We start from the raw sequence: 24,525 nt of genomic DNA, 5'->3' as shown, positions 1-24,525 counted from the left end.
GATCTGCACCATACTCCCTCCTAACTCAGTCCCACGCCCCTTCACACCAGCCCCACAGTCCCTCCACATCCAGTCATGCACCCCTCGAGGCCTACATCACCTTGCTCCTCGTGCAGTCCCTCACTTCTCCACACCAGTCCCACAGTCCCTCCAGATGTAGACCCACACCCTTCAGGCCCCCATCATACTCCCTCCTCACCCAGTGAAACACTGTCCCTCCACACCATCCCCACAGTCCCAACACATCCAGTAACACACCCCACGAGGTCCACAAAACACTCCTTTATTACCCAGTCCACACCCCTTCACACCAGACGCATAGTCTCTTCAGATCTAGTCCCAAACCCCTGCAGACCCACACCATGGTCCTCCCTCAGCCAAACACTCCCTTTCACACACAGTTCCTTTCTCCCTTCACACACAGTCCTACACCCCTCTACACATAAACACTCGCCTCCACACACAATTCCCCACCCCCACACAAAGCCAAACATTCTCCTTCACACACATTTCCACATCACTCACACAATTCCACACCCCTCCACATATAAACACTCCCCTCCACATGTCACACATCCCTCCATATTCCGCACACAAACACTCCCCCACACACAGTGCCACACCCCTCCAAACACAAACACTCCCCTCCACACACAGTCTCGCACCCCTCCACACACATTGCCACACTCCCTCCATACACAGCTCCACACTCCCTCTATACAGGCACAAAGCTCACACACAGTCACACTCCCCACCACACACTGTCCCACACCCCTCCACACACAGTCCTGCACCCCTTCACACAGTCCCGCACCCCTCCACACATAGTCCCACATCCCTCCACGCACAGTCCTGCACCCCTCCACCCATTCCCGCACCCCTCCACACACAGTCCCGCACCCTCCACACACAGTCCCACACGCATCCAGTCCCACAGCCCACACACACTCCCACACCCCTCCATGCACAGTCCTGCACCCTTCCACACACTGTCCCGCACCCTTTCACACACAGTCCCACACCCCTCCACACATAGTCCTGCACCCCTCCACATACAGTCAAACACTCCCATCCACATGTCACACATCCCTCCACATTCCGCACACAAACACTACCCCACACACAGTGCCACGCCCTTCCAAACACAAACACTCCCCTTCACACACAGTCCCGCACCCCTCCACACACATTTCCACACTCTCTCAATACACAGCTCCACACTTCCTCTACACAGGCACATAGCTCCCACACAGCCCCACACCCCTCCACACACAGTCCTGCACCCTTCCACACACAGTCTCACACCCCTCCACACACAGTCCTGCAACCCTCCACACACAGTCCCACACCCCTCCACACACAGTCCTGCACCCCTCCACACAGTCCCGCGCCCCTCCACACACAGTCCTGCACCCCTCCACACACAATCCCACATGCCTCTACACACAGTCCTGCACCTCTCCACACAGTCCCACAGCCCTCCACACACAGTCCTGCAACCCTCCACACACAATCCCACACGCCTCCTCACACAGTCCTGCACCCCTCCACACAGTCCCACACCCCTCCAGTCCCTCAGTCCACACACACTCCCACACCCCTCCACGCACAGTTCCACACCCCTCCACGCCTCCCGTCTGCACCAAGCTCTGTCTTACTAAGTGCCAGTCAGGACTGGAAACAGATGGCTCACAATAAAAGGGCTGAACGCAGGAGGTCAGGAGCAAATTGGAAGCGATTAGAGCTTGTCAGAAGACAGCGGCAGCGCCTTTATCAAGAAATATTATCCTAGCGCCCTGCTCCCGGATATCTTCAGAGAGGGCTGAGGCCGCCCAGACTGCTCCAGCATCCTGAGCTTGCCTTGTGCCAGACAGGGCCCTGTCCCCGGGGGCTGCAGGCAACAGTCCCTTCCTCAAAGCACTCAAGGCCTGGGAGGGCCCTCACCCCGGGGGCTGTAGGTAAAAGTCCCTTCCATAGGGCCCGCGTCCTGAGAGGGCCCTCACCCCGGGGCTGCAGGTAACAGTACCTTCCATAGAGCCCACGGCCTGAGAGGGCCCTCACCCCGAGGCTGCAGGCAACAGTCTATTCCTGGAGGGGCTCTCCAGGCCTGAGAGGGCCCTCACCCCGGGGCTGCAGGTAACAGTCCCTTCCTCCCAGCACTCACGGTCTGAGATGGCCCGGGACGTAGCTACTTCTTGGGGTGGGAAGGGGTGTGTTTTGGCTTTTCAGGTGTTACACCCCCTAATTTGAGGGTTGAGGAGATTGGATTTTTTGAGGTGTGTTCTGCATTAAACAGTTGGGTACAGATCCTTTAAGACGCATATGCTGAGATTTCACGTGAGATTTTTACACACACATACAGACAAAAACACACACAGTCTTGTCTCTGTTCTGAAGGTCTTAAAAATGGTTATGTTTACAAAATATTGAGTCATAATCTCCACTACTCTCCCTTCCCACCGCTCCATAAGGACCCTCTCCTGCACTGCTTCTCGTATAAGGTATTTTCACCCTTGTGGTTGTTGATAAATCTGATGCCTACACCCCCCAATCTTACAACCAATCTACAGCAGCCTGCACAGTACTGCAACCTTTCTGAGAAGTACTGGGTCAGCCCTGCAGTGGCCCGGCAGTACTGCCCATCTAATGACTGCAATCCGTACTGTCCATGAAAATTACTTAGCCTTGCAGAGTATAATTCATACTGTCCATTAAAGGTGTGTGAGTCCTATAACAGGCACCAGCACTGTCCTTGAAAGTTACTTCAACCCTGCAGAGTATAATTCATGCTGTCCATTAAAGGTGTGTGAGTCCTATAACAGGCATCAGCACTGTCCGTGAAAGTTACGTCAGCCCTGCAGAGTATAATTCATACTGTCCATTAAAGGTGTGCCAGTCCTATAACAGGCATCAGCACTGTCCGTGAAAGTTACGTCAGCCCTGCAGAGTATAATTCATACTGTCCATTAAAGGTGCGCCAGTCCTATAACAGGCATCAGCATGGTCCATGAAAGTTACGTCAGCCCTGCAGAGTATAATTCATACTGTCCATTAAAGATGTGTGAGTCCTATAACAGGCATCAGCACTGTCTGTGAAAGTTACTTTAGCCTTGCAGGGTATATTTCATACTGTCCATAAAGGTGTGCCAGTCCTATAACAGGCATCAGCACTGTCCATGAAAGTTCCTTCAGCCTTGCAGAGTATAATTCATACTGTCCATTAAAGGTGTGGCAGTCCTATAGAAGGCATCAGCACTGTCCCTGAAAGTTGCTTCAGCCCTGCAGAGTATAATTCATACCGTCCATTAAAGGTGCGTCAGTCCTATAACAGGCATCAGCACGGTCCATGAAAGTTGCGTCAGCCCTGCAGAGTATAATTCATACTGTCCATTAAAGGTGCACCAGTCCTATAACAGGCATCAGCACTGTCCGTGAAAGTTGCTTCAGCCCTGCAGAGTATAATTCATACCGTCCATTAAAGGTGCGTCAGTCCTATAACAGGCATCAGCACGTCCATGAAAGTTACGTCAGCCCTGCAGAGTATAATTTATACTGTCCATTAAAGCTGCACCAGTCCTATAACAGGCATCAGCACTGTCCGTGAAAGTTGCTTCAGCCCTGCAGAGTATAATTCATACCGTCCATTAAAGGTGTGTCAGTCGTATGACAGGCATTAGCACTGTCCATGAAAGTTACTTCAGCCCTGCAGAGTATAATTCATACTGTCCATTAAAGGTGCACCAGTCCTATAACAGGCATCAGCACTGTCTATGAAAGTTACGTCAGGCTTGCAGTGTATAATTCATACTGTCCATTAAAGATGTGTCAGTCGTATAACAGGCATCAGCAGTGTCCATGGGAGTTACTTCAGCCCTGCAGAGTATAATTCATACTGTATATTAAAGGTGTGTGAGTCCTATAACAGGCATTAGCACTGTCTGTGAAAGTTACTTCAGCCCTGCAGATTATTATTCATACTGCACATGGAAGGTGCAGCAGTCCTATAACACATACCACCTCTGTCTGTGAAAGTTACTTCAGCCCTAGAGTATAATTCATACTGTCCATTAAAGGTGTGGCAGTCCTGTAACAGGCATCAGCACTGTCTGTTAAAGTTGCTTAGGCCCTACAGAGTATAATTCATACTGTCCATTAAAGGTGTGTCAGTGCTGTAACAGGCATCCGCACTGTCAGTGAAAGTTACTTCAACCCTAGAGTATAATTCATACTGTCCATTAAAGATGTGTCAGTTCTATAACAGGCATCAATACTGTCTGTGAAAGTTACTACAGCCCTGCAGAGTATAATTCATACTGTGCTAAACGTGTGTCAGTCCTATGAGGCATCAGCACTGTCCGTGAAAGTTACTTCAGCCCTAGAGTATAATTCATACTAGCCATTATAGATATGTCAGTCCTATAACATGCATCAGCATCGTCTGTGAAAGTTACTTCAGCCCTGAAGAGTATAATTCATACTGTCCATTAAAGGTGTGTCAGTCGTATAACAGGCATCACCACTGTCTGTGAAAGTTACTTCAGCCCTGCAGAATATAATTCATACTGTCCTTCAAAGGTGTGTGAGTCCTATAACAGGCATCAGCACTGTCCATGAAAGTTATTTCAGCCCTGCAGAGTATTGTCCATACTGCACATGAAAGGTGCATCAGTCCTATAACAGGTACCAACACTGTCCGTGAACGTTACTTTAGCCCTAGAGTATAATTCATACTATCCATTAAAGGTGCGGCAGTCTTCTTTCAGGCATCAGAACTGTCCGTTAAAGTTACTTAGGCCCTGCAGAGTATAATTAATACTGTCCATTAAAGGTGCGTCAGTGCTATAACAGGCATCAGCACTGTCCGTGAAAGTTACTTCAGCCATGCAGAATATAATTCATACTGTCCATTAAAGGTGCGTCAGTCGGCCTAAGAAGTATCAATGCGGCTAGTGAAAGTTATTTAATCCTGCAAAGTATCATTCATACTGTCCATTATAGGTAGGCAGCGTACAGAAAACCCAATACTGTCCAGGAAAAGATCTTTAACCCCGCTAAGCACTATAAATACTTTTAGTTGAAGAGATGACAGTCCTGCAATAAGCATTAATATTGCACCTTGTTGTAGCAGCTCTGTAGGAAGCATTAATACTGGAAGCATTACTATAGCCATTTAGCCTGCTGCCCAGGGCTATACCAGTTGTTAAAGGCCCTGAACCCTATTTATAGACCCGAGCCGCATGCTCATATTGTTGGGGACTTTTTATTCTTTATGATGGGCATTATTTGTAAAAGGTGCGCACCTGTGCAGGTGGCATTTACATTTTGTACACTGCTGTCTGAAATAGAATTAGAACATAAATGCTATGAAATCAAATATGGTCTCTAAAACTGGGAGGGAAAATCAGTACTGGACTGAAGATGGAGGTGCTTGTTCACTGTGGCTTATTGATTGCTTTCATCATTCTAAAAAAAACTGTAGTAAAAACTAAGACATGAATAGAAAACCTTATAAAACTTTTTTTATATTGCAGAGGCACAGACCTTTATTCCATTCATTGTATGAAGTGTTAGTTTGAACAGCATTCCCTAAGTGTCGTTTTCACTCATGTTCTCTTCTCATCCTCGGTTCTAGTCAGTGTTTACTATCACATGTACCAATTTATAGGCAGAATACAAAAATAATGACCTGGGCCTAACTGCTGCCTCCATCACAGTAAACAGATTTCTGGACACTGCTCACAGATAATGTTCCTCCTGATGTTTGCAGTTTTCCTAACAAGACTCTCTTCTTTGGAAGTGCTCACATGAGAAACACAAAGGGGCACATTTAAGAAGCCCCTGGCGCCACCTTACGCCACATTTGCGTCATTTTTTTAATGCAAATGTGGCAATAAGGTGGCGTTTCTCCCGGGCCATATTTACAAAGTTGCACAATGATTGCATTGCGCCACTTTGTAAACCCTTGCACCACATTATGCTTCTGCCAGGCATAATGTATGCGAGGGGGCGTTCCGGCACTAGGATGCTCGCAAGAATGGAGCAGTGAAATTTAACAGATTTCACTGTGCCATTTTTTCCATCATTTTTAATGCCTCCTCAGAGCAGGCGTTAAAATGACGCACCCACGGACACCTACGGGTCTCCCTGTGCTTTGCTGCATTAGTGTCAACATTTTTGATGCTAGAATAGCGAAACGCCACAATAGCATCCAAAATGTTGACACTATTGTGCTAAAGACCGCCATGGTGGCCGTATTTGAACTACGGCACAACCATAGTATTGTTAGGTGCCGGTAGGGGGGGGCGCAGAGAAGGTGGCGTATCATAGCTGATGTGCTACTTTTTCTTAAATATGGGCCAACATATTTTTCCTGCCCCAACAAAATGTAAAACCTTTGCTTTCAGTGTATCATTTCTTCACCCCTCTCACTCTTTTAAAAAGCGCCAATGTTATGTTATGTCGATTTGTATAGCGCCCTTATGTCTCCTCAGTGTTTAATCAAAAAGCCAGGTCTTCAGCTTCTCACGGAACCCAAAATGTGAGGAGCAGGCTCTGATGTTTTGAGGGAGGCCATGGCACATTTTTAGGTGTGATGCAGCAGAAAGAGCGACCTCCTGCTGTGCTTTTGCGCATACAGGGAGTGTGAGGCAGAGCATAGGTGTCTGGCGGGCTGGTGAAAGTGTATGAGGTATTCTGGTCCTGTGTTGCGTAGGGCTTTGTATGTGCGCGTGAGAAGTTAGAATTGGCTCGCTTGTGAATGGGGAGCCAGTGATGCTTCTTGTGGGGCAGTGTGGTGACGGTGCGGTGTGGGAGGTCGAGAATGGTTCTTGCGGCTGCGTTCTGGATGGTCTGGAGTCTGTGTTGGAGTTGTTTGTAGATGCCGGAGTATGGAGTGTCTCATTGAAAGGAAGAACTAACTTGCCACACAGAAGGACCGCTGCGGTCAGTGACAAGAAAATAGTGAGCCAGTTAAAAGCAGCCAATGTTCTCATGAGAACAGAAGCTCAATGGAAAGTCCTATGCAGCACCAGGCCTAGAAACTAGTTTAAGATTTGGACTTCAGAGGGCAAAGTTTGCTGTAGTGACCAAAACAGTTTCTCCACACTTGTCCTGCTGAACAAAATTACGAGAAACACAAAAGTTTTTAGACTTCTGAGACAACTGTTAGGTTTTGAGGTCTTTCCTAAAGTTGAGATGATCATTGGGTTGCTGCACATGAAAATTGACTCCTTCGCTTGCCGGTGGTCCTAAACGGAGGTCAGGAGCTGGCGGGTTATCATGTTATTGTGTTACCATGAAGCTTCTGAGGAAATGAACCTGCGCAAGCCCCCATGGGACATGTCTCCTGCTCTTACCTGTTTGGACATGGAGTCTATGAGTCGGACATAGAGATCTTGCTCTGTTCGGATCCCTGCAAGGCAACAAAAGGAAAATTCAATCAGACTTCCCGTCCAAGTGGAAACTGTGAAAAATTCAGATTGGTGTTCAGCGTTAATTTAGATGAATCATTGAACCCTCGAATAAGAACACTTTGATAAGGCTTCGTCTCTCTGCACAACAATCCTGACCTTCACTAGAAGGTCTTTTCCTATACTGGATCTCAGTAAATTCTGTGGGTGCACCTCAGTTCTAATCTTTACCCCATGACACCCACACACACCTGTGAAAACGCCTTAGACGTGTGGCCTTCTAAGAAGGCACAACTTCTCCCCTGTTGTATCACTGCCCATGGACGCCAATTAACCAAATTGCCAGGGGCAGCAAGAGTGACAGCACATGCCCTTTGACCTCCATCTTCACTCACACACGAAAACTTATACATACATGTACACAAATTCGCACTTACATACACTCTCTCACATAACACATTCTCACCCACAGGCACACACACAACATACATTTAAAAGCATTTTTACTTACCCCTGCTGCCATGGTAGGCCATATTCCAGCTACTTTTACTCCATTTTTATTACACTAATAGTGAAAAATATGATATTATTCACTAATAGTGTAATACAAATTTGACAGAAAAGAAAGAGACTGGAGCCCCAACCGATGCCTATAAGGACGAGCTGCCCCTGTGTTCCTGGCACTGAATTTGCCACCTCAGAAGCCAGGGGCTGCAAAAGCAGTGCCAGGGGTAGCAAAGGGAATACCTTGGGTCGCAGGTGTGACCCCTGGTGTCCCCTAAATGACGTCCATGACGTCACCTCCTGCTCTGTGAAACAAGATGAGTGAAGACCTGCTCCATTTACTCCTGTTTCTACCAAGGCTTATCACCTCACTTTACGTCAACAAGACACTATGCGGCCAACTCACGAAAGCATTTATGAGTACGGAAGGTATTGCCAAAGGAGTACTCTTTTATGTACCCCTACATGCCTCTGTGAATCACCCCGAAACATCAAATTCTATCTTAATCAAAGTGCAGAGATGGTGCGGTCCTTTCTATCAGTGCCAAGTATGTGTGAAACGTCCATTATTGGTCCAATTTTATACCCATTTTAGATGTTTTGGGGCCAGCCCATGAAGACATGGTAAGGTACATAAAAGAGCGCTGCAATGCACCCTTCTGCCTCCGCTAAGCTGTCCCTGTGGATCAGCCCCACGTGTCCAATCCTGAGATTTTATGTTACAAATCAACAGGCGCATGGGTTCAAGAGAAGCGAATCACGGCTACAGGTGCCACAGAGCATCAGGTTGTCAACTGATAGGGCAAGACTGAAAACGTGGACCCATATTTATGGGCTTTGAGGTGCTGTGCTGCGTCACAGGGAAAGGGCAGGAACGTTCCGTATCTATCCAATACAGCGCATTACTGTCCTTTCCCCCGGGGTGCAGGGGTGCAGGGGTGCTTCCATTGCATGCAGGATTGTTGTTGTGCAGGAAGGAGCACCTTCCCTCAACAAAACAACCCAGAGAGGCATTTTCCTGCAAAATCCGGCACACATAGAGAGGAAAAAACACGGAGAAATACAGGACCAGATGCACGAAATCGCTTGTTTGCGATTTCCTAATAGTGAATTTTAGTAGTATGCAATTAGGAAAACGTAAACCGTGATGTACAGCAGTGGGTTTGACACTGTTACCATTTCCAGTGGGCTGCAAATGGACCTACCTCATCAATATTCATGAGGCTGATAGCAATTTGCGACCCACTGTGAATGGTTACAATCACAGGAAAGGTGGTCTACTGGGGTCAGCAGACCACCACGTCTGTGATTGCTTTGTCAATAAAGCTATTTTTTATTCCATGCAGCTCATTTTCCTTAGAGGGAAAACGGGATGCATTCCAAAAAGAATTTCATTTTTAAAGAGTAGGCAGCGGTCCGTGGGACCACTGCCTGCTTTTAACAAATTGTTACACCCTGTTTGCAAATGGCTGTGAATGTTTTGCAACTGCATTTCCGGTTGCAAAACATTCCTAAACACCAGTGTGACTCGCTATTAGGAAGGGACGCCCATGGCACGGCCCTTTCTAATAGTGAGTTGCAAACCCTATTTGGCGAGTTGGTAATAGGTTATTGATTCACAAAATAAGGTCAGTACATGCCAAAAAGCATCTTACCGGTCACAAACACCGCGTGGGCCATTTGCAACCAGTAAAAGGCTTTGTCCATCTGGCCCAAAGATGCTTCTGCTCGTTACGCCTTTCTTGGGGAGGTGTATCTTTTTGGTGCATTCCCAGGTTTACCAGGGTTTGTAAATGTGGAATTACATAAAAAACCATGGAAGTCACGTGGGAACTGCCACGCAACGCCCCTGGAACACCTTCCAGTGCAGAGTATGACAGCGCAGCAGTGCTGCCTTGCCTTGCTCCATAATTGTGAAGCCATTCAAAGCCATGTAAAGTGGCTTTAAAAATATGACTTGATGGTTTGCGCCACGCATGTACCACGTGGCATGGTGAAAGTATGGTGCAAGCCGCTCGTAAATATGCACCACGGGTTCTGACAGCGTAGAACTAGATGTCCACCCTACCTGCACCCCAAACGGTGGGATACTCAACCACTGCAGTGCATCCCTACACGAGAAGCTCCCGCAAGGATGGGGGGATACGCACTACCTGCGGGGCGCCACGCCTCCGCACGCACGCCACCTCGCGTCTTACCGTTGCTGTACAGCAGCTGCAGTCGGTAGTGAATGCCGTTGTTCGTCTTCTCACCAGTTTGTTCCTGAAAAAATACAGACAAGACAACATGAATGGAGAGTCGGTATGAAAGTGATCAAAGCTATACACATAATCAGATGGGTTCAAGCATTAAGGGTGAGTGAACTCTGTGTAATTTACTCTTCTATGCTTACATACAATCCAGAAAAATGGATTCAAATTTACATGAAGTCATGCACAGTGCAAAACCAGTATTTAGAGCTATATTTTGGCACAAAATGCATCCTTGTGCCATTTTGGATGCGAGGAGGAACTTTGTGCTAAGAAAATCTGTGCAGCGAACACAGGTGCTATGCACAAGAGATGCTCACATTCTGGTTGTGTGTGTTGTTCCCCTGCTCCACCACAAAAATTATGTTGCGTAAGGGCCTAGTTTCAAGTTTTTTGATCTAAAAGGCCTGACACATAAAATGAGATGGTTCTCCGTTCTCACATCCAAGGCCTGGAACTCTCTGCCTACTCACATCCGTTCATCCCACCGCTTCTGTGCGCTAGGAAGCAGTCACAAACCTCCCTTTCCGCATAAGTGCTATGCCCCTCTCCTCACATCACTAGGACACCCTGAACCTGCGTAAGTGCACGTTTTATACAATGCATACATTCATTCATTAATTGTAGACAGAAATCACATAAAATAGGTGGTCACATGCACACCTATATAATATGGAAGCAGAAAATAGAAAGAGACTGAAACATTAATCCACAAACTCTCAGATACAAAGACAAACAGAGCCATACTGTAGTTTATATTGACACACTCACTCATGCATACGTAGGCATTTAGAAATCTATTTGGACACACTCTCAGACACTTGCATGCACAGAAAGGCACAAGAAAATGCAAATGCATGGGCATGAGTCCCTGCCACCTCATCAAAGGATGACAAGCAGAAATAGGCCCAGCAGCATAACGCCAGTGGTTGAACAGAGGCACCATATGGCTCAGACTACAATACAGTAGTGCCCCAGTCAGATGCATTGCAGGACTACCAATGGGAGAATTCACACTGCTAATGGTAAAAAGAACTAGAGACAAATACTATGTTGATTCCACAAAGAACAGGTAGTCCTCCCATCCTTCTGGAAGAAGCAGCACAAAATGCCCCAATGTCTACCCCTAAAGCATCAGTAATAATAAGGGATCAGGTATAACATTCCGGATGAAAACAGAACAGACAATGGACAAAATGCTGAACAATACCAAACATCTACCCTATATCTGGGCCTAAATCCATTGGTTTTTTTGCTCGCCACATCATTCCAGTTTGATCCCAGCCATATGCAAATCAGTCTTGACCCTGTTCCCCATGGGAACAGTCCAGCCCAAACTGCCAAGCCAGGTCCTCCCTGGACCAGAAAACAAGCATCTTAGGACCGGTTTCAGGGTATCACCCCTCATCACCCAGGCTAGCTTGAAATCCAGTGGCATAGTGACCACGGGACCCACGTCTGGGCACACTCTTCCCCCTTGGGGCAACAAATGCAAAAAGAACAGATCATGCTAAACAATGTCAAACATTCAACCCAGTCATAGATCTTGGCACAAATCAATATTTCTTGTTCCTCACCACGCCATTCCAGTTTGGACCAAGCCAAATGCAAATCAGTCTTGACCCTGCTCCACACGAGAACAGTCCAGCCCAAAATGCCAGGAGGAGACATCAACCACCTACATGATCACACAAATGTCACCATCAACCATAGTTGGACAGGTGACAACTCTGCACCATCCATAGTACTTCCTATAGGCCCCAGCTGAAGCATCCTCAAGGATAGTGCACCAAAAGGATGAACATTTCACTCGAGGTCATTATGTTTAAAAGCCTTCATCTACACATTATTTTCGGTCTTTTATCCACAATGATTGATTACAGCACAATCAGAGCATAAGTCTGTAAGATTACTCTCATGCCTACCATAACCTACAGAATGGCCACCATAGACTGCCTGAAAGCAAACTGTGCTTCAAAGAGGAATTCTGAAGCCCCCTCTCCATTCTGATGCCTGGCTTCATGCACTTCCTGGTATCGGTGCATAATTTTAACACTTAGGTAGAGCACAATGGTGAGTAAGACTAGTCTCTTTTCTTCAACATCCTAAATAGCTAGATTTACTCCAGATGCATGGACAAAAAGTCACTGCCAAGACTCGGATCCCCAGATAAATGCATAACATTACAACCGAGAAGGTTAGCGCCGGAAAACCTCTCTAGACTTGATTGGTTTCAATCATAACCAGTCTGTCCGCCTAGGCATGCCGGCACCAAAGTGAAAGCCACAAACCCAATACCCTGGTACCCATAGACTACAGACCTAAAATATAATGCTGACTTGATGCCTAGCAACATAGATGGCACTGGTGATGTACATATCAACATCAAACCATAAGTCATAGACCCTCTTGGTGGATAAGGAAATTGGAATGAACTACAAAATCATTAAAGAACAAAAGTGTACCAACAACCTTTTCTGAAAGCAACAAAGAAATTGTCCAAAATGAAAAGCCAGAGAAGAAAATACCACAATCATTTAAAAGATATATTGACTGTCCATACTACAGACAAATAGATGAAAAACAACATTACCAATAGCCCAGCAATCCCAATTAAATTGACATTCAAGCTCCTTCCAAATATACAAAGTCTACTAGATGTAAACAAGAAAACTGGGCAGCCCCAAACTGATGCTTCAGATGCGCACCTTGTTGCATGACAAATTCCAAGCCATCAAGTTAAAATTCTATAGAGGCCTATGAAATACTCTACATTGAATCACAAGACATCACCTAAAGAATCAAGAATATGAAGGAGAGACCAGCTAGATTCCAACTTTGGGCCTGATTTAGATATTGGTGGACAAGTTACCCCATCACAATGGTGACGGACATCCCGTCCACTGAAATCTAAATCCCATAGGATGTAATAGGTTTCAGATTTCCGTGGATGGGATATTTGTCACTGTTGTGCTGGAGTCACTCGTCCGCCAATTTCTAAGTCAGCCCGTTGTTCTCCTCCAAAGTCAGCAAGTCAAATTGAGCCTCTGGCCCCTTACACTGCCCACTGGCAATCCCCAATCACTGAAAGAGAAAATTATCATTTAGGTTCCAATAATCAGTTTGCTCCCCAAATACTGCAATTTAAAGTCTTGCAATAAGTAAGGATATGTCTTTTATCAAAAACCCAACAGCGGCAGTTGACAAAGAATGAATGACTCACATTTAATTTAACTTTGTTGATGTAATTTAACTTTGTTGGCTAACAAAAATCTTTAAAAACTGTTGTCAAACACCTCCAGCATCATTTTGAAAGTCGCACCTTCCTAGAGGAGTGTCAATGGGAAGCTCAACCGAAGATGGTCACTGATTTCATCTACGTCCTCTGATTCATAACTGAAGAAGATATATCATCTATGGTGGACGGCAACATAATCGACACCATCCATCCAGGGTTACTCCTATCAACAGTGGCATCTGTGGAAGGCATGACCACTGATAAAAACAGGGTTTGCTCAACTAGAGGTTCTGCAGGGTTCATCTATTTTCTACATCTTACTTAGGCCCTCATTATGACAATGCCATACCGCCATCAGGCCACCTGTGCGGCCTGAACCTCGCCCACCCTATTATGGTTTCCCCGCTGGGCTAGTGGGCGGAAACAGTGTTTCCGCCCGCCAGCCCAGAGGGGAACAGAGCCTTAACATTGCAGCCGGCTCCTAATGGAGCCGGTGGCAATTTGGCAGTGCAGCGGGTGCCGCAGCACCCGTTGCGCATTCCACTCCCCGTAATTCGGGCAGTGTAATGCGAGATGGGGCTGTGCATGGGGGCCCGTGCACTGCCCATGCCAAGTGCATCGGCATTGTAGGGGCCCCCAGGGGCCCCCCGAGTCTCCCATTCTGCCAGCCTGTCCATGAGGGTGTTTACCACCATGGACAGGCTGGCGGATGGGGACTCGTAATCCCCAGGGCAGCGCTGTTTGCACCACTGCCCTGGCGGATTACGACTGCCGGGACTGCCTGGACCGCCAGGCTGCAGGCTGGCGGCAGCCTGGCGGTGTTGGCGGTTGGACAGTGGTCATAATGTTGTGGTTGGACCGCCACTTTGGCGGAGAACCAATCGCGACTGTGACGGTCATAATGACCCTCTTAATCTTTACATTCAATCTGTAGCAGAGCTGATTTAGGCTTCTGGTTCTAACACTTTCACCCACTTGATGTTACCCAACTTTTGTTGAAATTCGATCATCAGTCTTGGATTATATTAGATGATGGGATTAGTGATTCACTGCTTTCCGTGACTGGATTGTCTCAAATTATTTAAATCTCAGTGCTAATAAGACTGAAAGATCGAAATCCTGATTACTGGAGGAGACCTTTACACTTTGTCCAATAGCCCACTATGGAGGGCAATCTTCCTACCTCTGATTCTAAGGCCAAGAACCTGGGCGTCAAGATTAACTGGCCTGGGACCTGCCTTATGATGATGTGGCTTTAGAGAAAGATTCTCCCCTTCACTCACCCGGCTAGGCAGGCCCTGGCTATTGCCCCCGGGGTACCCTTCTCCTCCTTTAAGTTGGTGCTGTGTATCTTGGGCTTCTAGAAACCTTCATTGGGAAGGTACAAAGTCTGCAGAAAATGGTGCCCATCTCCCATGCGGTCATCCTCAATATGAGCACGTCAGATGTGTGCCACACGCTTCACCGGCTGTCTACATCACAACTGCACAGAGTGCGTCGAGGAATTACTAGGGTTCCTATTCCCCTATGCTGACTCTCTTCTTGGATGAGGGGGTCTCACCCATGTAATGTGGCATGTTTTCTCATGTGCCACCTCATTCCACCCTGGTAAGATGGCACTACCAGGGCGGCCTCAACAGCACAACTGTTGAAGGAATTCTTAAAATATGTAAAGATATGTTAATCTCCTGGATAAGATGGCGATCCAGTTGCTCTAAAAATAACTTAAGGAATACTACAGGGGTATCCTTTATTGGAAGGGACCTTACGTATGATTAAATATACTATGATACCTAGTCAGTACATTTTTGTAGGTGCAATGTCCACAGCATCCTTATAGTTTGCCAACATGTGTCTGCCCTACTCTAGCAATATAATGGTCTTGGACATTTTTCAAGGCTATAGAAGGATCCTTATTCTATACGTTGTGTAGATAAATGCACTTCTGAGAACCATCATTCCTGCCTTCCCTGTTATTGTACGTTCACCCTGTTTTGCATACTCTTATACATCATGCTCTGTAGAGGAGCGGCAACTCCTGTAGCCACGCAGTCGTCAAGGGAAGAGGCACCCACTTTTTGCCTACATTGGCCCTTCTCTCAGCCGAACTCTTGTGTGAGGAAGGGGCTATGAGCAATGCTTCCATGCAGTGTTCAGCACCTCCTTCACAGTGATGGAAGAGGGTGCCAGAGCCTGCTGCCCCATTGGGCAAGAACTGGTGTCCATCCAGAGCTCGGCTGGCCTTTATCTAGTCTCTTTGAGGCTATAAGGATGGCCAGCGGTAGTCTGACAAGGTGTGAAGAAATGGGAACGTTGTGGGCTCTCTGGAAGGACATTGCCTGCTGAGCCTCCAGCAATGGGATGGACTGAAGGAGGGTGTCTCACTGTGATGTCTTGCAAATAGGAAAAGGACACTGCAGACTGCGTGGACAGGGGAAGGGGTAGGACAGTGATTCCCAACCCGTGGTCCGGGGACCCTCCTCAGTGTGTCCGCTACTGCTTAGAAAATTAAATAAAATTAACAGATTAGTAAAGTCTATATAAATAAAGTGGCTACATGTACAATTCAAACATTTTAAAACATGCTGTAAGTGTCAATTCATTTGAAATTGGAGGATAAAAATGTAATTAGCATCCTCAGACTAATGCATGGGAGCAATGCCGGTCCATTAAACATAATATAGTATGGATGATGTGTGGCTTCAATTGAATTTATAAAAACTCCAACCTTGTTATTTTTATTTTGTATTTGTATTTGTTTGCAAATTAAATAAATTGTGCCATCATTTGTGTATGTTTGATGAATGCTTCTTTCTGTATTTTTCTGTATTATTTTGTGGTTGAAATCATCAACAATGTTTAGGCCGGGGTCCCCGGCTTCCAGTAATGACTCCCTGGGAGATCCCCGGATTCCAATAATGATTCAGTGGGGGCCCCCGGGTCCCATTAATGATAAAGGGGTCCACAGAAGTCAAAAGGAACCAGTGGTAATGGATAAGATGTGAGCAGGTCCTGCCTGTTGCCACAGGCCATCTCACCTTGTCCTGGTGGAGAGCTACATAGTCTAGTTAAGCAAATGTCCTAACGAAAAGCTAACGGAGACAGCAGATTGGTTGCCACAAGAAACACACAAAAGAAGCACAGCTAAAAAATGTAGCAGCATGAAGGGATAGCTCTGAGCTGTGTTAGAGAACTTTGTTCAATGACAGATTGTAAACACACAGAAAATGGTACAAATTGGAAAGCACTCGGTGAGCAGAAGCAGCTTTTAGGACTGCTTCCTCTGTTTGCAAATGGATGCGGTCTCTACTGCCTTGTGGCCATGAGCATAGCATCATTCACATACCTCATTTCACCCTCTTTGGTGAGTCAGTCATTCACCTTGGTCCCATCAACCTCCAAGCAAGGGGCATGCCTCGCACTCACTCGCACTGAAAACCTTCCTCACAGTTCTAAAAGATGTAGATTGTCATAGATTTCAATGGGATCATCACCCAGAATCCCTAATCCAGACTCTTACGGGAGGCCCAAAAGTTTGAGAACTCTGCATTCTGCCCTAATTTGGAGATGCTATAGTTTTGTAGGCCTCAGTACTGTACCTTGGGCCAGATGTAGGAAGCACTTTGCGAGTCGCAAACGGCAAAATTTGCCGTTTGCGACTCGCAAATGCGTGTTTCCTATGCAGAAATGCATTTTGCGAGTCGTTACCGACTCGCAAAATGCATTTCCGAATCGCAAATAGGAAGGGGTGTTCCCTTCCTATTTGCGAGTCGCAGTGGTATGCAATTCCATTTGTGACCGCTTATGCGGTCGCAAATGGAGTCGCAGTTACCATCCACTTGAAGTGGATGGTAACCCATTCGCAAACGGAAAGGGGTCCCCATGGGACCCCTTCCCCTTTGTGAATGGACCCCAAAATATTTTTTCAGGGCAGGGAGTGGTCCAAGGGACCACTCCCTGCCCTGAAAAAACCGAAACAAAAGGTTTCGGATTTTTTGAAATGCAGCTCGTTTTCCCTTAGGGAAAACGGGCTACATTTAAAAAAAAAAAAAAACTGCTTTATTGAAAAGCAGGTCGCTAACATGGAGGCCTGCTGACGTCAGCAGGCCTCCATGTTAGCGAGTGCCTATACTCGCTATGGGGCCGCAATTTGCGACCCACCTCATGAATATTCATGAGGTGGGTCATTGCGACCCCATAGCGAGTCGCAGTCGGTGTCTGAGACACCGTACTGCATAGCAATTTGCGAGTTGCAAATTGCGAGTCGGAAGGACTCGCAATTTGCAACTCGCAAATTGCTTCCTTCCTACATCTGGCCCCTTATTACTTAATTAGGCATTGAGGGGTTGGATAAATAACAATGAAATACAAAAATACAAGAGAAAATCCCTTCAGAAACAGCTGATATTTTTTTAATTTCAAAGATCAAAGCAGCTTTTGCATTTTTTCCCCTTTTTTACTAGCCTTCTACAGGCCGTAATACCTCACCAGGTTTCTGACTGTAAAGTTTTGAAAGGGGATATGATGACGTAAAAACTTTTTGCCCAATGTGGGCTTTGACAAAAAAAGTTTGAAGACCTATGGATTAGGGTGACCAGTTTCCCAGATTTGCCAGGACAGCCTGTTGTTTTTGCCTTATGTCCCAGCAGATTTCAGTAACTGTAGCACAATTTTCTGTATTTAGAGAGGGTTTACTGAACACAGATGGGGCAAGTTTTGAAGTGTTCCAGTGCAGGGCTACTTAGCAGCTCTTATTGGGAAGTAACTTATTTATAATACTGTGGGTGCATTTCACTTCCCTCTAATACAACATTGGCTGTGTTTTTCTTTGCTCCCTATGGTCATCTGTGGTCTTCTGTTAATTTATATATTGTTACACGTTCTTCCTGGGTTTCTGCACACCCCAAAAGTTAACTCAACTAGACATGCAGTCAAGGGTTTAATATTAAACACATGCACCCAGAAAAAAAGTGAAAAAACAGTAAAGTGAGAGAAGAACGAGGTGCAAGTGAATCATTTTCTTACCCTGTCCTTCTCCACAAAGTCTATGTAGGACGTCCGTTCGATCTCCACGGGTTGTCCCTGGCGGTCATACATTGCCAGGACGAAGTGGAAGAAGTTGGACTTCCTCAAGTTGGAAGGAGGCTGCTTCTCAAAATGAGCTCTGGCCAGACCCACACCACTGAAAAAGAAGGACACAGGAAAGGTTCTTACAATGCATGGGCCAAAAGTTAGGACTGTAAGACAGCACATGAGAAAGGCTCCTACAACACACTGGACAGAGGCCAACCAAACAAATGTAAGACAGCAGATGGGAAAGGATCCTACAATGGACACAACCCAACATAACAAATGTAAGACAGCACGTAGGGAAGGTTCCCACAACACATTGGCCACAGGCCAACCTACCAAACGTAAGACAGCACATGGGAAAGGATCATACAAGACAGTGGCCACAGGCCGACCTACCAAACGTAAGACAGCACATGGGAAAGGCTCCTACAACACATTGGCCACAGACCAACCTACCAAACGTAAGACAGCACATGGGAAAGGATCATACAAGACAGTGGCCACAGGCCGACCTACCAAACGTAAGACAGCACATGGGAAAGGCTCCTACAACACTGGCCACAGGCCAACCTACCAAACGTAAGGCACCACATGGGAAAGGCTCCTACAACACACTGGCCACAGACCAACCTACCAAACGTAAGACAGCATATGAGAAATGCTCCTACAACACACTGGACAGAGGCCAACCAAACAAATGTAAGACAGCAGATGGGAAAGGATCCTACAATGGACACAACCCAACATAACAAATGTAAGACAGCACGTAGGGAAGGTTCCCACAACACATTGGCCACAGGCCAACCTACCAAACGTAAGACAGCACATGGGAAAGGATCATACAAGACAGTGGCCACAGGCCGACCTACCAAACGTAAGACAGCACATGGGAAAGGCTCCTACAACACATTGGCCACAGACCAACCTACCAAACGTAAGGCACCACATGGGAAAGGCTCCTACAATACACTGGTCACAGGCCAACCTACCAAACGTAAGACAGCACATGGGAAAGGCTCCTACAACACACTGGACAAAGGCCAACCTACCAAACGTAAGGCAGCACATGGGAAAGGCTCTTACAACACACTGGCCACAGGCCAACCTACCAAACGTAAGACAGCACATGGGAAAGGCTCCTACAACACACTGAACAAAGGCCAACCAAACAAATGTAAGACAGCAGATGGGAAAGGATCCTACAATGGACACAACCCAACATAACAAATGTAAAACAGCACGTAGGGAAGGTTCCCACATCACAATGGGCACAGGCCAACATAAAAAATCTAAAAAAAACACATGTTAAACATTCCTACAACACAATGGACAGAGGCCAGCACAGCACATGCAAGACAGCACATTGGAAAGTTCCTACGACACAAGGGACACAGGCCAATATAACAAATGTAAGACAGCACATGGCAGAGGTTCTCATAGCGATTGGGGCAAGTGTCCCTGAGACAAGTCTGAGACATCAAAAACAGATATACAGGGGCAAGTTATGAGAGGGTTGTGTGATGTTTGCACCACGCAAAGTGGTACATATGTGACACAAGGCTCTAAGTCAGATTTATGAAGCCACGCAAAGCCAAAAGTGCCTGCCTTGGTGCTCGGCTGCCAAAACTGCACTAGTGTGGGGGGAAGGACAAGAATGTGCCATATTGCTTAAATCTGGTGGATTTCTGCCCTTTCCCTTTGACACAGGCAGTGCAACAAGGCGACTTGCTGGGCTGCCCTGTGCCAAATTGTCATAAAGATGTCCCATAGGGTTTAGGTTAGAGCTTATCACCTATGGCAACACATGCAGAACATCAAAGTAATGCGGCCTCAGTTCAGATAGCGGGCCAATGAATCTTCCTATTTCTCATAGCAATGTGTTCTGATTGGTCGGATGGTAGGTTATGTCTTTAGTAAAAGAAGATCCCATTGGACAGAGCAATAGAGGCATGGTATTAAAAATATATATTTCCTGGAATAGTGAAACCAACCCTCTTACAGTTACCATGTACTACAGTGCACCATCATAATTCTTCAGATGGAATTTACCAATATTGATAAGTTTGCACTTGATGGAAATTAAAATTATGCTTTTTCTATCATTATGGCTCTCCTGAAAGGTTCCCATTTTCGCCCACAAAAAGTCACCGTCGTTTGTTTTTTCCCAGATGCCGAAGGTTTTTCACTTATTTGGCTGAGAGAAAAACATAAACAAACACTTTGCAGTTTCGTTTTTCCTTGTGTGCTGATTTAAAGTAATGTTATAAAGTGCCTGACATTTCATGAAGTTTAACAAGTGCTTCCCAGAGTTTCACAGCATTTCTATGAGCGAGTTCAGCCGCTCGGCATCCGGCTGGTCCGAGGCCTACAGATGTGCCTTCGAAGCACTGTACATCAAGTTAGCATCTTGATGGCTAAAGGAGTCTGTGAGATGCTTGAGTGGTTAATGGCAGGTGTCAAACACCTGGGCCCTCACCTCTAACAAAGGTAGCCCTGCTTTGAACCACACTGGTTGCAGTGGCAGCCAGTGACTGCAGACCTGGCAAACACCATCGCTTACCACTCAGGTGAAAGAGGTGGGGGGCACTGGGTGGCCATGTCTGTGGTCGGAGGGGGTGCCCGAAGCTCTGTCCGGACCCAGCACACCTGGGGGCCACCCGGGCATGAGAGTCTCTTAAGCTTTGGGAGATGAATGCTCATGGCACACTCTGCCTGGATTGTCTCCAGACACAGAAACACTGAAACACAACCACACTCAGTGGTGCGCATGGCGTGCAATGACACACTGCGTTTGTAGATGCGCAATGGCACACAATGAGCTCTACGGTGCAGCAGCACGACACTCGGCGATGCTTCCTGGAGCACAACAGCACAAACTGAGGAGTCTGGATGGGGAGCGAAGGCACACTGTGAGCAATGCACAATAACGAACAATATTCTTCAAATTAAGCACAATGAGACACAGTTCGGCATAATGGCACAGTGATGACACACAATGCTGTTCTCATTTCCAGAGAATTGCACACAATGATGTTCCCAGTTCGGCACAATCACACACTTCGGCACAGTGACACACAATGGTGTTCTCAGCACAGCACAGTGACACACAATGGTGTTTTCAGCACAGTGCCACAGTTCGGCACAGTGACACACAATGGTGTTTTCAGCACAGTCCCACAGTTCGGCGCAGTGACACACAATGGTGTTATCAGCTCAGCACAGTGACACACAATGGTGTTGTCAGTTCCGCACAATGACACACAATGATGTTCTCGGCACAATGTCATAGTTCGGCACAGTGGCACACAATGGTCTTGTCAGTTCGGCACAATGACACACAATGATGTTCTCGGCACAATGTCATAGTTCGGCACAGTGGCACACAATGGTCTTGTCAGTTCGGCACAATGGCACACAAAGATGTTAATTTCAGCATTATGGCACAGTTCCACATAGAGACACACAATGGTGTTCATTTCGGCACAGTGGCACATAATGATGTTCTCAGAACAATGCCGCAGTTCTGCACAATGTCACACAATGATGTTCAGTTCGGCACAATGTCACAATTCGACACAATGGTCTTGTCAGTTCGGCACAGTGAAACACAATGGTCTTGTCTGTTCGGCACAAGGGCACACAAAAATGTTCATTTCGGCACAATGACACAGTTCCACACAGAGACACACAATGGTCTTGTCAGTTAGGCACAATGACACAATGACGCACAGTGGTGTTCTCAGCACAATGACACAGTTCGGCACAGTGACACACAATAGTGTTCTCAGCACAGTGTCACAGTTCGGCACAGTGACACACAATAGTGTTCTCAGCACAGTGTCACAGTTCGGCACAGTGACACACAATAGTGTTCTCAGCACAGTGTCACAGTTCGGCACAGTGACACACAATGGCCTTGTCTGTTCGGCACAAGGGCACCCAAAATGTTAATTTCGGCACAATCACACAGTTCCACACAGAGACACACAATGGTGTTCCCAGTTCGACAGGAGGACACACAACGGTGTCAATAATGCACAATAAGGAACAATGATGCTCGTAATTAACCACGATGACACACCATGGTCTACTGTGACGTTTACATGATAAATGTATTTACTCTCCTCAATTGCCCCTCCCACACCATGTATGCCAAATAAATACCACATACGTTGTGTCTTCTGGTGACAAAGATGCACGTGTGATTTGCAATGTATTGCCTGTTGCGAATGAGTAAGACCCCCTTCCCCAGCGCCCACTCCCATGGTCCCAAGAGATACCTAGACAGAGAACAGTAGCGCCTGCATGACTCACTTCTAGCCGCTTCGCTAACACTTATCAGAAATGGTGCTTATTAAGAGAACTTGCGGTCAAAATATTTGGCTCATCGCCAGAAATGGCAAGTGAATATTTCCTCATGAACACCACCACCTGAGCATGTACGCGAAGGAAACGTGTTTGCATCAGACCTTTTTCCCTGTGTATTTTTTTTTATTTATTTTCGGCTTATGTTGGCGCTATGTATGTATGTGCTTGTTCTGAAGGGCCACCGTTACTGTCGATTTCTGGTAATTCCTCCGTCTTGTGACAACGCAGTGACGAAGCCCAGATCTGTCTGGTCCCTGTCTAAGGGACGTCTGTCCTCCGGGGTTCAAGGTACTCCAAGATAATTGAGCAAGTTCTATAATACGCGTATATAATTTTGTAGCGCTAACTGTAAACTGATATGTCGCTTGGCGCTTGAATGCCGAAATGTTATCTGGACCCAACTTGCGGTGCTTGTTTTATCTTGCACGGAAGGAGGGGGTGGGGGTGAGTAGCTTCCTGCGTGCTACATCCACAGACCCGCAGCGCGAGCTCAACCCACTGAGACATATCCATGCAAGGCTGTTCTCAGATGCCAACGCTGCGCGCATTTTATCAAGAGGGTGGGCTTTCTGGTCTCCCCTTCTACTAATATACATCCCCTGACTTTTGTACATAGTAATTGGCGCTGTAACGTTCTAATCTATTGCTGTTTTTCTTGGTGTCGAATCAAAAATACCAAAAAACAATTATGGAAGTCTAGGAAATATCACATCTTCTGTGCAAAAAAGAATCGGACTCTCCTCGGAGACGAACTTTTATGTTGCAAGCTGGTGCCATGCCCAGCAGAGATGGGGAGCTGGATTAACACCGCACGACACCAATTATTTCCCAATAAGTTTCTTGTACGGCACTTGCAGGATAAAAGCCCCAGTGTGCCCCACAGAGAATGTTTGAGGCTCTCAGCAGATGACATCAGAGATTTAAGCAGACTGTGGTTAGTCATTCCCCGGGCCTACGCGGCACCCAGGGAGGCTTCCTTCAGCAGGAAATCACTCCTCCAGCTGCGAGTCTACAAACCGGGCTGGTAACAGTCCAGCTGTTTTACCATCCCCCCTACAGTGCAGGATTAAACCTAAACCCTGTGTAGGCCCCTAGGGTGACCCCCTCACAAATTACCTCCTAATACATTTTTAATTTTACCAACCAACAATTTTACTGAACCATTTTTTTAACACAATACTAAATATTACACGTAGGTAGTTTCCCCGATTATTTTTACGAGCTGACAGAAGATAGGCTTTAAAGAGACAAACTCTTATGTGAATCTGATGTCTATGACATTACACTAATGCAGTATTTTCTCTATAGAGTCTTTAATGTAAAGTTTTCGTTTCTTTGAGCTGATTCATTTTTTCCATCTTTTCTTAACAATATATGAAAGCTTGTTTGTAATTTTCTTTCAAGATCAAATCAATATTATTTTGATCTGTTGTTGCGGGGCCCATAGTCAGAGGCCTACTTTCCCTATTTGGTAATCCAGCACTGCCCACCAGTGTATGGGCCAGGCTCCTACTACAACTGGAAAAAATATTAGAAATGGGGGTCATTTTTACAAGGCCCTTGCGTCATGCTTGCACCACGCAATATGGTACGCAAACTCCAAGTCATATTTATGAAATCATGCAAAGCCACTTTGCGTGGCTTTGAATGGCTTCACAAACATGGTGTAACGCAACACAGCACA

The 24,525-nt window shown here is 46.4% G+C and overlaps 1 protein-coding gene across 6 annotated transcripts in view; it reads right to left on the bottom strand.

Annotated features, from left to right (window-relative positions):
• Positions 1-24,525, bottom strand: part of LOC138258764 (transcription factor COE3-like) — a 408,817-nt gene that overhangs the window by 271,383 nt on the left and 112,909 nt on the right. For all 6 annotated transcript variants that reach the window (XM_069206356.1, XM_069206443.1, XM_069206200.1 and 3 more), the window contains exons 2-4: positions 18,426-18,582; positions 10,112-10,175; positions 7,356-7,411 (exon numbers count right to left, since the gene is read on the bottom strand). In XM_069206356.1, the coding sequence (XP_069062457.1) occupies positions 7,356-7,411; positions 10,112-10,175; positions 18,426-18,582 (277 nt within the window). The remainder of the gene's footprint in view (positions 1-7,355; positions 7,412-10,111; positions 10,176-18,425; positions 18,583-24,525) is intronic.

The sequence above is a fragment of the Pleurodeles waltl genome, chromosome 1_1, assembly GCF_031143425.1.
Source record: "Pleurodeles waltl isolate 20211129_DDA chromosome 1_1, aPleWal1.hap1.20221129, whole genome shotgun sequence".
NCBI classification, from domain to species: domain Eukaryota; kingdom Metazoa; phylum Chordata; class Amphibia; order Caudata; family Salamandridae; genus Pleurodeles; species Pleurodeles waltl.
Note: the sequence above shows the minus strand (reverse complement) of the source record. Positions and strands in the feature narration are given on the sequence as shown.